General features: G+C 45.7%; 1 protein-coding gene across 2 annotated transcripts in view; it reads left to right on the top strand.

Annotated features, from left to right (window-relative positions):
- Positions 1–14,095, top strand: part of LOC117349038 (ATPase family AAA domain-containing protein 3) — a 108,789-nt gene that overhangs the window by 65,070 nt on the left and 29,624 nt on the right. For both annotated transcript variants that reach the window (XM_033921922.1, XM_033921921.1), the window contains one exon: positions 4,712–4,763. In XM_033921922.1, coding sequence (XP_033777813.1) covers positions 4,712–4,763 — 52 coding nt within the window. The remainder of the gene's footprint in view (positions 1–4,711; positions 4,764–14,095) is intronic.

The raw sequence follows: 14,095 nt of genomic DNA, 5'->3' as shown, positions 1-14,095 counted from the left end.
ACACTCGTAAACCGAGGTACCACTGTACAATTGGTACAATGAAACAGCACTTATAACTTCCAAATTATAATAGAAATATCTTTCCCCCCCTCTCCCACCCATCCTAGATGTGTATAAGACTCTATTGATGATGAAGGCTTATACTATTGGTGGCTACAATATCTGCTAATGGGCCCCAAATCTCATTAATGTTTTTACAATGACCAGTTAGTTCCGAATTCATACATTCATATCGATAGAATAAGAACAGGGATTCCCACCAAAAAATATGATTCAGTCTATCGCAATTCTTCCAATTTTTTGTTATCATCTGCAATTTTTTTTTAATAGGTGTTACATGTGTCATTCGAGGAACACCAGTAATTAACCTAGCAGCAGAATTCATTAAGAGCTGCAAGGCCCTACATCTTGCTTTCGTTTTCCCAAGATAAAGCACATTGCAGTAATCCAATTGGTCTAACCCATTATGATGATTCTTGTGTAAAAACGCCCATGCTCATAGCATGCACTAAGTTTTCCTGAAGGCACTATCCAGAGAGGTTATAGCTTTGCACCTATACAGTACGTAGACTGTTGTAGGTGGACAGTATATACGTTTTAAGAGATGAAATATCACCTGACATTTTTGTACTATAGGTAGAAATAGATGCAAAAGCTTCATCACAGTTCAGAAGTCATACTTCCTGCTTAGAGTCTCTTGATACTTAAAACATTGCACAGATCAGGTCTATCCCTTATGTTAACCTATAGGGGCTTCAAACTGGCTTCACTGCGAGGTTTGACATGTCCAGAGCTGTAAGGTCATCCATGAATGTACCATGCAAGGCACTATTTAAATCTAAAACTAAGATCTGATATTCCCTGAGCCACAAATCCAGCAAAGAGGTAAATGAATGAATGGGTTTTTTTTACCCCTTCTGTGTGCATACTCCCATTCACCACTCGAGATCTCCTGGAATAAGCTTAGAGGAATCTGATTTAGTTGAGATACTATATTTAGATGGTGTCTGGGCATTCTGTGGAGGAAGCTAATTGCTGATTTATGGTCCTCCTTATTGGTTCGGACATGTTCTTTCTCTGATTGTCCGAGTCAATCCACATCTGCATTCATCACAGCAATGTTTCTATATTTGTGGCTCAAATTATGATTTGAAACTTGCAAAATAAATGCTTTTGAGTGCCTAAGAAAGAATTTGTATTTGTCTTTTTCTTTGCTGGGTGGAGATTTTGGAACAACGAGCTTATTTTGCTTGTGTTGGGAATTTTTTTTTATTTAATAGGAATTAGAATTTGTGGTAGTGTTACCCAGATTAGCTGCTGTTTCTGGTTTGGCAGATTTGCCAAGTACAAATAGGCTGATTTTGTTTTTCCTGGGATGGCTGCCAGTTGCTGTAGGGCACCATCCTGGGGAGCTGTTGCAGCTGTGCCTTTGTATACAGACTGTTGTAGATGACCATTGCTCAGCCATCTAGATAAAAAACTATTACGCTGTGCATTTTCTGAAGTGCCTCTATCCTGATGAATGGGCTACATGCAACAAGCTCATTTTAAAAAAAATGGATTTGTGCATACAAAAAAAAACAAAACATTTTCACTGCTGTTGGCCATTGCCATGAAGTCACCGATGTCACATTGACTCTGCATTTTTTTTTTTAATCTCGGTCGTCAGGCTTAATTACCCATTACATTGAAACAGGAATAACCAATGCCAGAAGCCTCTTCCTTTCCCATGGGTGGTTTCCTTTCCAGCTGTGCCTCACCAAGGTTAAATATGTTACAAGAACAAACTGAATACAAGCAGAAACTTTAATATTCTGGGGTCAGATTTGTTTCAGGCAGAAGCAGAGCAAAAGAACTGCAAAGTACACTGGATAGTGCTCTGTAGATCTCAAGGTCATTGGGATTTTATTTTTTATTATTGTTATTTTATCTTTGGAGGTTGACACCAATTTCAGCGCTGACAAGAGTTTGAACCACTCCCAGTAGTTCCAGTTGTTGTCAACCTCCAAAGATATAAGGGTTGACATTTTTTGAAAAAGTTTTGATATAGACACTTATGATACTTTTTGTTACTGTGTGATTTGTTCATTGTATCAATTTGGATGAGGTAATGGAAGGATTTAGGCTGAAATTTAAACTAAGGGTGGAGTATATATGATTAGAGCTGAGATCCCAGTTTGGGAATCTGAAATAACATATGTTATAAGAGCTCCTATAATCTGAGTATTATATGCATTATGATATACCCAGATTTTTTTGGGGACTGAATTGAAAATTTGAAAAGTACAGATAATAGACATCTTAATTGATGTATGAGTTAAGTTAATTATTTGATATGGTGAATTTTGCCCTTACTATGATTATTTATTGTGGGCGAGATTTTTGTTGAATCCATTCTCTTGTACCTAGTCATGGATATGATTGTATCGGAGCTCTGTGAAAGCATGGAAGGCCATTGCTATAATAAATTTTGGGGGGGAGGCAGATAAGAGAGGTTGGGTGGAAGACATGGGCTTAAAAGAGTTGGTAATAACTTGTATTTTGGAATTGATTATGTATATCTACCATAAGATGATGAATCTTACCTGGGCAAACTGGTTTTGATCTTTACCTGTCATCATTTGCAATGGTTAATTATTTAAAGGCAAACATTTCACTTGACATATGCTTAAAAATAGTGTTTGACAGACAATTTCAGCTCTTAGTACAATCTTTAATCCTAAGTATACTGGACTACTGCAACATCCTCTACCTCCCCTGCCCTGCAATAATGATTAAACCACTACAAACAATTCAAAACACAACTCTGAGACTCGTCTACACATTGAAGAAACATGACCACATTACAGAGGCATACATCGATTCACATTGGCTTCCGATCCAGGAAAGAATACAATTTAAATTCTATTGTATACTATTTAAAACTATAAACGGAGACAACCCAATCTATCATCCAAACTACCTCTACCAGGCATAGAAAAACGCACACCCCATTCACATACCCCCCAATCAAAGAAGTAAAACGGAAAAAAGTATACGATGGCCTACTAGCCACTCAAGCAGCAAAACTAGATAACCAAATCTCCAACCTATTGATAACAACCCCAGACTACAAGATGTTCAGAAAGGAAATAAAAACTATACTCTTCAAGAAATCCCTGAATAAGGCTTAAAAACACGAATACCTTCCTTCTTACCATCCTCTCCCTAACCCCTGATCCTACCTGACCCACTCTTGGAAACGATCTTTGATCTAACTTTGTCACCCTCCTTCTGTAACTCTTTTTGTAATCCGCATTAAACCGCAAGGTATGGCGGAATAGAAATCTGTAATGTAATGTAATCTTCTTAAATTGGAGTAGGAATAAATATAATATTGTATTGGGTTTGATATTTAATACAATACTATATGTATTCCTACTCCAACATAAGAAGATCTTTCAAACACTATTTTTTAGGTATCTATCATTTACAATGATATCATGTCTTGTGTTGATGCAGGAGGTGGAGGAGTAGTGATTGTACAGAGGAAACGCAGGGCAAGCTGGACTTTCATATTTAGGGTGAAAAATCCAACTCAGCCTCTTCCATCACAGCCATACTTAAGGCTCCTTTTACAAAGGTGCGCTAGCGTTTTTAGTGTATGCATCAGATTAGCGCACGCTACCCGAAAAACTACCGCCTGCTCAAGAGGAGGCGGTAGCGGCTAGCACATGCGGAAATTTATCACGCGCTATTCCGCGCGTTAAAGCCCTAACACGCTTTTGTAAAAGGAGCCCTTAGAGTATTAGTATCTACACTTCCCCCTCCGAATTCGCAGGGGTTTAGGGCAGAGCCGGCCCGCGAATATGAAAAAAACGCAAATAACATTCGGGCCGGTTCTGCCTCTAACCCCCGCTTCCCCCCGGCTATTTTAAGCCCTGAATGCCTCTCCTTAAGCCTTACCTGGTGGTCTAGCGGGTTTTCAGGCAGGAGCGATCTTCCCACGCTCCTGCCCCATGCAGATCGCTCACAGGAAATGGCTGCCTTGAGCTCCTGTAGTCTCTTGAGCCATTTCCTGTGAGCGATCTGCACGGGGCAGGAGCGTGGGAAGATCGCTCCTGCCCCGAAAACCCGCTAGACCACCAGGTAAGGTTTAAGGGGGGGGGCTTACAGGGCTTAAAATAGCCTGAAAAATGAAAGTGATTTTTTTTTTCGTTTAAAACCGCGAATAAGCAAATCCGTAGATATGGAATTTGCGAATACGGAGGGGGAAGTGTACTGCTTTCCAGACATTTCCCCATGTTGCCGTTTGTGTAGGGGCATTTAGTAATGCAGATTGCCCAGCTCTGGAAAGGGTGTCTGGGGGTGTGACAGGAATTCAGATTCTAGGCCCAATCACTTTGGGCTCCTTTTTAGAAAGGTGCGCTAGCGTTTTTAGCGCACGCACCGGATTAGCGCGCGCTACCCGAAAAACTACCACCTGCCGAAGAGGAGGCGGTAGCGGCTAGCTCACGCTATTCCACACATTAAGGCCCTAATGCACCTTTGTAAAAGGGCCCTTTTTGACACTGAAAATTTGGAATACATTTTGGTATTTAACTCCGCCTGAACAAAGAAAGAGTTCTGGTGGTGATCAGTCCAGCAGGGCCTACGACTCAGCTGTACAGTAGTTGAATGTTTTCCCTTCCCTGCCTGTGCTGCCGTGATAGCTCCTGTGTCTTCTTTACAGCCTTTTATTATTCGTTGATGAAGCTGATGCATTCCTGCGGAAACGATCAACAGTAAGTAAAAACAGCACAACAGTCTTGGTGGGTCCCTTCCCCCTCCCTCCCCTCAGCTGGTCCACCTTCTCATTTAACCTGATGATTTTTTCCTCAGCAGGCAAGAGAGAGATGAGATGGCAGATGTCTGGATAATTAAGTGATTCAGCAAGGAGAGATTAGCTCCTTGCAGCTGCATGGGACAAATGGACAAGCAGCACTTGAACATAATTTGAGTTTCTAATTTTTTTTACTTTGCTCCCCTCCTGCTACTTTTTTCTTGCAGCACTAACTGGGAAATGTTGGAGGATTTGCAGTTGTCAAGCTGTGGTAGCAAAACAATTAAGATTGCAAGAACAGAGGAATCAGACTAATCTCATCTCAGTGCCCTGACTACTTGCTCATTTGATGCCCATAAGGTACAGCAAAGATGACTTACAGGTTATAGAGAGGGCTTTTATCAACCAAAGGCCTATGAGCTAGAGATTCACTAAGGTCACAGATCCAATCCGCTCTGTGGCCGGGGAGCTGATTCATGAAGAGGCCTCATGCAAACTGATTCATCGCAGCACCAACAAAGGACATGGCCCTTGGTACTCTTATGAGGTACCACTACTATTGTTATTTCAAGAGCACTACCAGACATACACAGCACTGTACAGAGTCATGAAGGAGACAGCCCCTGCTCAAAAGAGTTTGCAATCTAAACAAGACAAGACAGACAAACAGGATGCCAGGGTAGAGGATACAGTTAGGGGGATGATTAATCTACTGGCTAGGGTGGGAAGTAGGGTTATAGATTGAAGGCTATATCAAAAAGGTGGGTTTTCAGTCTGCTATTAAACAAGGTAACAAAAGGGGGATGACAGACAAACTCAGGTAATTTATTCCAGGCATACGGGGCAGCTAGATGAAAGGAGCAAAGTCTGGAATTGGCAGTAGAGAAGGGTAGAGATAAAAGCAGGTTATCTGCGGAACAGAGTATAAGGAGAGATACTAAGGGTCTGCGGCATGAACACTCTTGTGGGTTAGTAATAGGAGTTTGAACTGTATGGGGAGGTGGATAGGGAGCCAGTGAAGTGATTTGAGGAGATGGGTAAGGTGAGTGTAACAAGGTTGGCAGTAGATAAGTCATGCAGCTGAGTTTTGCACCAATTGCAGGGGGAGAGGTGGTTCAGTGGGAAACCTGTCGGAAGTAAATTGCAGTGGGCCTAAGCGCGAGGTTGCAGAGTGTGGACAAGGGTCCGAGCAGCGTTCTCAGAGAGGAAGGGGCAAATTTTGGTGGTGATGTAGAGATAGAAGCGACAGGCTTTAGCAGTCTGTTGGATGTACTTAGAAAATGAGGTCAAAGCCTACTGAAGTCCTCTACGGTGCAGAGTTCCTGATCAACCACAAAAACTTCTGCCTCATACCAGCAGTTTGTGATGCTCATTGGCACCCACCTGGATGCTTGAACAGCAAGAATGTATCTGCATCAAGCAAGATTTTAACACTGAATATCCTTTGCAACCCTCTGCTAAAGTCAATGGATGTCTGTTCATACTGTTCTCCATCTGATGGGACACATGACAGCCACTATTCATATTATCCCGCTAGTGAGATTACACATATGTCTCTTACAGTGGCATTTCAAACTCCACTGGAACCCGAAATGGCAGCCTTTCTCAAAAACTATTGTCATCATGCCTGCCTCACAAGGTTCCTCCAGTGGTGACATCAGCCAGATATTTGACTGTTGGATGAACTTTTTCAGCCTCAATAGCTGCAAATAACTCTGATGACTGATGTTTCTTGCTGATACAGGATGCGCACATGTTATACCTGCATGTGCAGTGCCAATGGTCCCTGCAGGATGAAAGCTTTCACATAAATTCCTTCAGTTTCGGAGAGACTTTTAATGCTCTGCAGGCTTTCACACTCTGGATTCAGAACGAGACCATGCTCATCTGCAGACAACTTGTCATTTTTTGTCATCAGTGAGGAGGATCAAGATTACTAGGCCTATGCTGAGAGGCTACACACATTTTACATCTTGCCTTCTCTAGTCCAATGGTAATCCAGGCTGCTTACCTTCCAGGGCAACACAACCAAGTTGCAGACTCGCTTATTCCCAAACTGGATCCACATGAATGATCTTTGGACTCTATGGTGGCCCATGCTATCTTCTAGCACTGAGGACTGCCATAGATTGACCTCTTCACAACTCAGCTAAATAAGAAGTCTGCTGCTTTCTGTTCCATATGCCCAGACCTTCCAGTATGGTTTACGATACTTTGCGACGCTTTTGCCATTTCTTGGCTTCCTCCCCTCTCCATTCCACTAATCTCATAAGTCCTCCTCAAGATTCTTCGAGGCAGAGCACATAACGTTTTCATTGCTTATCAATGGCCCAGAGAAGTTTGGTTTCCATGTCTTCTTGCCACACAGATCAATTCTACTAGGGACATCAACCAACCTTCTTAAAACAACATCAAGGCCATCTTCTGCATCCCAACCTAACCAATTTATTCTTGACAGCATGGAGATTTAGCAGAGCATGTTAGACAAAATTCCAGTCTCCGAAGAAGTTAGAGAAGGTCTCCTAGTGCCCAGAAAACCATCCACTAGAAAATCTCATCAGTTGAAATGGACTTGCTTCTCCCACAGGGCCTCATCCAACAGCCAAGATCAATTTGCCTGTGAATTCTAGCATACTTTCATGCAAATGAGATTGAAGACCACCTCAGTATGCATCCACCTCTCTGCAATAGGATTCACAAAATTAACCATTTGGAGACGATATCCCTGAGAGAAAATAATCAGTGATAAACCTAACAAATGGCCAAAGGACACATTCAAAACAACAAGCAATTTATGGAAACAGTGAGCTTCCCAATTCTTAAATTAAACTGCTAAAAAATTTTTGTAATACTATTAAGAGTTTGTTTTTAAATGTTGAGCCTGGTAGCTCAGTGATAGTGCTATGAAAGGTCCTAGATTTGATTCCTGGCTCGGGTTTTCTGCTCCTCAAGCAGAGGTTGCTGTTGATGCAGTACTCACAGCCACTTGGGGTGAAAGGAAAGTTAATTACAGTATCGTGCAGTGGTGACACCTAGTGACTGAATATAGGACCTATAATTGCAGGATAATGGAAGGAATCCTGGTGCATGGTCCCTGTTAAGGCCTGTCATTTAAAGAATGACACAGGGCCAAATTTTTCCCCTTCCCGTTCCCACAAGTTTTGTCACCGTCCCTGTCCTATTCTTATAAGCTCAGTCTTAACTGCACAAACCTTGAACACTTATGCTTTTAAAGTGTTTGAGTCTTGTGCAGATGAGGACAGAGCTTAGGCATTGGTGGAATGAGGCATTATGACATCACAATCTGAGCTCTAGAATGTTGCTACTTATGATTTTAAAGGGTTTGAGTCTTGTGCAGATGAGAACAGAGCTTAGGCATTGGTGGAATGAGGCATTATGACATCACAATCTGAGCTCTAGAATGTTGCTACTTATGATTTTAAAGGGTTTGAGTCTTGTGCAGATGAGAACGGAGCTTAGGCATTGGTGGAATGAGGCATTATGACATCACAGTCTGAGCTCTAGAATGTTGCTACTTATGATTTTAAAGGGTTTGAGTCTTGTGCAGATGAGAACGGAGCTTAGGCATTGGTGGAATGAGGCATTATGACATCACAGTCTGAGCTCTAGAATGTTGCTACTTATGATTTTAAAGGGTTTGAGTCTTGTGCAGATGAGAACGGAGCTTAGGCATTGGTGGAATGAGGCATTATGACATCACAGTCTGAGCTCTAGAATGTTGCTACTTATGATTTTAAAGGGTTTGAGTCTTGTGCAGATGAGAACGGAGCTTAGGCATTGGTGGAATGAGGCATTATGACATCACAATCTGAGCTCTAGAATGTTGCTACTTGATTTTAAAGGGTTTGAGTCTTGTGCAGATGAGGACAGAGCTTGCAGGGATAAGAAAAGAACTCGGCGGGAGGGGAAAATGAGTTCCAGCGGAGATGGGGAAAAATTTGTCCTCATGTCATTCTCTATTGTCATTGCAGTGACTGGCCTACTAACTTAAGGGAAGGGATATAAATTTTTATGGAAAGAAAATAGTTGTAGGGGCATAACCACTGTCCACCTGGCCAGAATAAATAGACAAGATATTGAAATATTAACAGAAATTAGAGACGTTACCAAATTTAGCAACAATCTAATTTCAATTACTCCAATATTGACTGGTTAAATATCACATCAGGATATGCTAGGAAGGTTAACGCTCCTAGATTAAATAAATGACTGCTTCAGGAATCAACAAGAGAGGGAGTGATTCTGAACCTAGTCCTTACTGGAACAGAGGATTTGATATGAAATGCAAGTGTTGGGACTGCTTGACAGTAGTGGAGTGGATAACTGGACTGAGGATGTCACAAAGGAGATTTACTGCATTTGCACTTAGCTTTCAAAAATGAGATAATAACAAATGAAGAAAATGGTTTCAAAATAAACTAAAAGGAGCAGTTTCAAAGGTTGAGGGTGGACATTTGTTTAAAATGGAAGTTCAGATCAGAAGTATTCCACTTTAGACAGAAGGAAGCACAAATGATAGCCTGTTTGAAAGGTAAGGTGAAAAACGTTGTTATAGCTGAAAGAGTATCCATCAAAAATGGAAAGGAAAAAAAAAGGAGCTGAATGAAGAAGATGAGAAACAGCTTAAGCACTGGCAAGGAAAATGCAAAGCATTCAGAAGGAAGATGATAAAGAGAATTTACTGTGTGAGGAGGGGGAAAACTCATAAATCAGTTGGACCACTAGAGAAAGTCCATAGCACAAAGACCAAATTAATTATTTGCTTTGTCTCTACTGAGGAAGATATAAGGGATCAACCCATATCACAACTGGTATTTAATGGCAAAATGAGAAGCAAACATGTATTATCCCAGGACAAGCAGGCAGCATATTCTTAACACATGGGTGACGTCACCGACGGAGCCCTCGGTACGGACCTTTTAACTAGAAGTTTCTAGTTGGCCGCACCGCGCGTGCGCGAGTGCCTTCCCGCCCGACGGAGGAGTGCGTGGTCCCCAGTTTCTTCGTTTCCGCGGAGCGAAGAAGACGCGTGTATTTTTTCAACGGCCGTTGAAATCACTTTTTGCCTTCCCGCTCGCGCTTTTGTTATATTTTTTTCTTCCTCTACCTCCGGGTTTCCTTTTTCTTTCAATTACAAAAAAAAAAAAAAAAAAAAAAACTTTGATTTTTATTGTTTCTTTCGTTTTTGCCCCGGCGGGGCCTGTTGCCATTATACAGGCCTCGGACTTCGATTTTGCGGAGGCTATCTTCCCCTTCATGCCCCCGCAGGTCGGTTTTAAGAAGTGCCAGCGGTGTGCACGCCCGATCTCCGTTTCTGACCCACACAATTGGTGTTTGCAGTGCCTGGGTCCGGAGCATCGGGCAGACTCCTGCACCCGCTGTGCCACTTTACAAAAACGTACTCTTAAAAACCGAAGAATCCAGCAAACCCTGCTCTTCGGCTCCGAGTCGGCGATGGATTCATCACCCTCAGCGGCGGTACCGCAGAAATCGGCACCGTCCAGCTCGACACCGACCGATCCCGCATCGGCGCCACTGGCGCCAGGTAAGCCGGCTAAGAAGCCTTCCTCTTCCCTCGAGCGCCCTCCAGCTACGGTGACGACACCGTCCATACCGGCATCGCACCGGTCCCGTAAACGCTCCGCCCCGATAACGGTGAGTGCCTCGTCATCGGCCTCCTCATCGCCGGGGCGTGGAGCGGCATCCAAGGAACCGAAGAAAAAGAAAGCGGTTCCGATGCCACCCCTGGATGACCGTATCTCGGCCATCCTACAAACTCAGCTTCAGGAGCAGTTGAAGAAACAGCTTGAACAACTGCTACCCTCTATCCTGGCACCGCTCCTTCCGGTACCAGACCGGCCCGAGCCCCGCACCGAGCCCCCGGTGTCCACTCCTTCGGTACCGGTAAACACCTCGATGCCGATCCTTTCGGCACAACAACTTCCTGATGATCCTGTGGTTCATTCTCGAACCACAGTGGATCCTGCTCGGCACCAGGCGGTACGGCACTCTTCTCGGGACCGAGAACGACGCCGATCGTCCTCCCCTGGTGCCGTTTCGGTGCGCTCTGGTAAATCTTTGTCCAAAACTCACCACACCGCACCCTCCACCCCGGTGTCCCGACACGCACCAGAAGTCAGGGATCCGGATTTATGGGAGGAGACTCCTCTCGGTACCGAGGAGGATCCCTCCTCATCTGATGAGGAACCATCGGCGCCTGATGCCTCCTCTAAACCTGAGCAGTCCTCTTTTTCTAAATTTCTGAGGGAAATGTCTGCTGCTCTGTCACTTCCCCTTGAATCTGACTCCAAAAAGTCCCAAGCCTTTTTAGAAGCCTTAGACTTTGAGCAACCTCCTAAAGAGTTCCTCAAACTTCCCGTACATGACATCTTACGGGAGACATTCTACAAAAATTTGGAAAATCCCCTCACGGTACCGGGAGCTCCCCGTAAACTGGACAACCTTTACCGTGTCATCCCTATTCCAGGATTCGACAAATCTCAATTGCCCCATGAGTCCCTTCTGGTGGAATCCACCTTAAAAAAGACTCAGGGCTCCAGTGTCTATGCCTCTACCCCTCCTGGCAGAGAAGGTAAGACCATGGACAAGTTTGGCAAGAGGCTTTACCAAAATGCCATGCTTGCCAACAGGGCAAACAACTATTCCTTCCATTTTTCCTTTTATCTCAAACACTTGGTCCAACAGCTGTCTGCCCTCCAGAAGTACCTTCCTGAGCGCAAGGTCCCGCTATTCCAGCAGCACATATCTGGCCTTCTCCAAATGCGCAAGTATATGGTCCGCTCGATCTACGACTCCTTCGAGCTCACCTCTCGGGCCTCTGCCATGGCTGTAGCCATGCGTCGCTTGGCCTGGCTCAGAGTCTCCGACCTGGACATCAACCACCAGGACCGCCTGGCCAACGCCCCCTGTCTCGGGGATGAGCTTTTTGGAGAGTCACTGGATTCCACCACCCAGAAACTCTCCGCCCATGAGACTAGGTGGGACACCCTAATCAAGCCGAAAAAGAAGGCTCCGCCTGCTCGACCCTATCGGCCTCAATCATCCTACCAGCGGAGGTTCTCAGCCAGGCCACTCAATCCGCCTCCCCAACAATCTCGGCGACCCCGTCAACAGCAGCACCATGCCCAGGCTCGGTCTCAGGCCACCCAACCCTCCAAGCCTCCTCAGCCTGCTAAACAATCTCAGCCCTTTTGACTCTTCTCTCCAGGGCATAGCCAGTCATCCACCCTCGCTGCCTCTTCCACAGCCTATCGGGGGTCGTCTCACCATTTTCTCAAGCCGTTGGGAAGTCATCACGTCGGACCAGTGGGTCCTCAACATCATCCGCCACGGCTACTCTCTCAACTTCCAGACTCTGCCTCCGGACAACCTTCCCGTAGAGTCTGCTTCAAACTCATCTCAAACCCCCCTCCTCCTGAGGGAGGTTCAATCCCTCCTCCTTCTCAATGCCATCGAAGAAGTACCTCCAGATCAAAGGGGGCAGGGATTCTACTCCCGCTACTTCCTGGTACCCAAAAAGACGGGAGACCTCCGTCCCATTCTCGATCTCAGGGACCTCAACAAGTGTCTGGTCAAGGAGAAGTTCAGAATGCTCTCCCTTGCCACGCTCTATCCTCTTCTTTCTCAACACGACTGGCTATGTTCCCTGGACCTCAAAGAGGCCTACACTCACATCTCCATCAATCAACATTCTCGCCGCTACCTGCGATTCCAGGTACTGCACCACCACTATCAGTACAAGGTGCTACCGTTCGGCCTCGCCTCCTCACCCAGGGTCTTCACCAAGTGCCTTATAGTGGTAGCGGCCTTCCTCAGGTCTCACAACCTCCAGGTGTTCCCCTATTTGGACGATTGGTTGGTGAAAGCACCTACGTCTCCACTTGTGCTACAGGCTACTCATCACACCATCTCTCTCCTCCACCTCCTGGGGTTCGAGATCAACTACCCCAAGTCGCATCTGCTTCCCACCCAGCGACTTCAATTCATTGGAGCAGTTCTGGACACCACGCTAATGAGGGCTTTTCTCCCCTCCGATCGCAAGCAGACCCTGCTCCATCTCTGCCGTCAGGTACTCATGCAGCCCTCCATTCCTGCTCGACAGATGATGGTCCTCCTGGGTCACATGGCCTCGACAGTGCATGTCCTTCCTCTGGCTCGTCTCCACCTTCGTACACCTCAGTGGACGCTCGCCAACCAGTGGTCACAGACTACGGATCTTCTTTCTCATCCCATCTCTGTGACATCATCTCTTCAGCAATCTCTCCAATGGTGGTTGAACTCCTCAAATCTTTCCAGGGGTCTACTTTTCCATCTGCCCCCCCACTCTATGATCATCACCACAGATGCGTCCCCCTACGCGTGGGGAGCTCACCTGGGAGATCTACGCACCCAGGGACTTTGGACCCCACAGGAGCGTCGTCATCACATCAATTTCCTGGAACTCAGAGCCATATTCTACGCCCTCAAGGCTTTCCAGCATCTTCTCTGTCCTCAAGTCCTCCTCCTGTGCACAGACAATCAAGTCGCCATGTACTACATAAACAAGCAGGGCGGCACCGGATCTCGCCCCCTTTGTCTGGAGGCTCTGCGCATCTGGTCCTGGGCCACGGACCGCAATCTCTTTCTCAGGGCGGTCTATATCCAGGGCGAACAGAACTCTCTGGCCGACAATCTCAGCCGCATCCTTCAACCTCACGAGTGGACGTTGGACCCTCCGACTCTACTCTCCATCTTTGCTCGATGGGGCACTCCGCAGGTGGACCTCTTTGCAGCACCTCACAACCATCAGCTGCCCCAATTCTGTTCCAGACTCTTCTCTCCTCACCGTCTGGCCCCGGATGCATTCCTGCTCGACTGGAGGGATCGGTTCCTCTATGCCTTCCCTCCACTTCCTTTGATGTTGCGGACCTTGTCCAAACTCCGCAAGGACAATGCCACCATGATCCTCATCGCCCCTCGGTGGCCTCGTCAACACTGGTTCTCCCTTCTGCTTCAACTCAGCTCCAGGGAGCCCATTCCTCTTCCTGTGTTTCCTACTCTACTTACACAGCAGAATCAGTCTCTACTACATCCCAACCTGTCTTCCCTCCACCTGACAGCTTGGTTTCTCTCGGGCTGACCTCTCCGGAGAATCTATCTCAACCGGTCCGCCTCATTTTGGACGCCTCCAGGAAACCGGCCACTCTTCAATGTTACCATCAGAAGTGGACCAGATTCTCCTCGTGGTGTCTCCGGCATCATCAAGAACCCACC

This window comes from Geotrypetes seraphini, chromosome 15 (genome assembly GCF_902459505.1).
Source record: "Geotrypetes seraphini chromosome 15, aGeoSer1.1, whole genome shotgun sequence".
Lineage (NCBI taxonomy): Eukaryota > Metazoa > Chordata > Amphibia > Gymnophiona > Dermophiidae > Geotrypetes > Geotrypetes seraphini.
The sequence above is the reverse complement of the archived record's forward strand: the minus strand, read 5'-3'. Positions and strand labels throughout refer to the sequence as shown.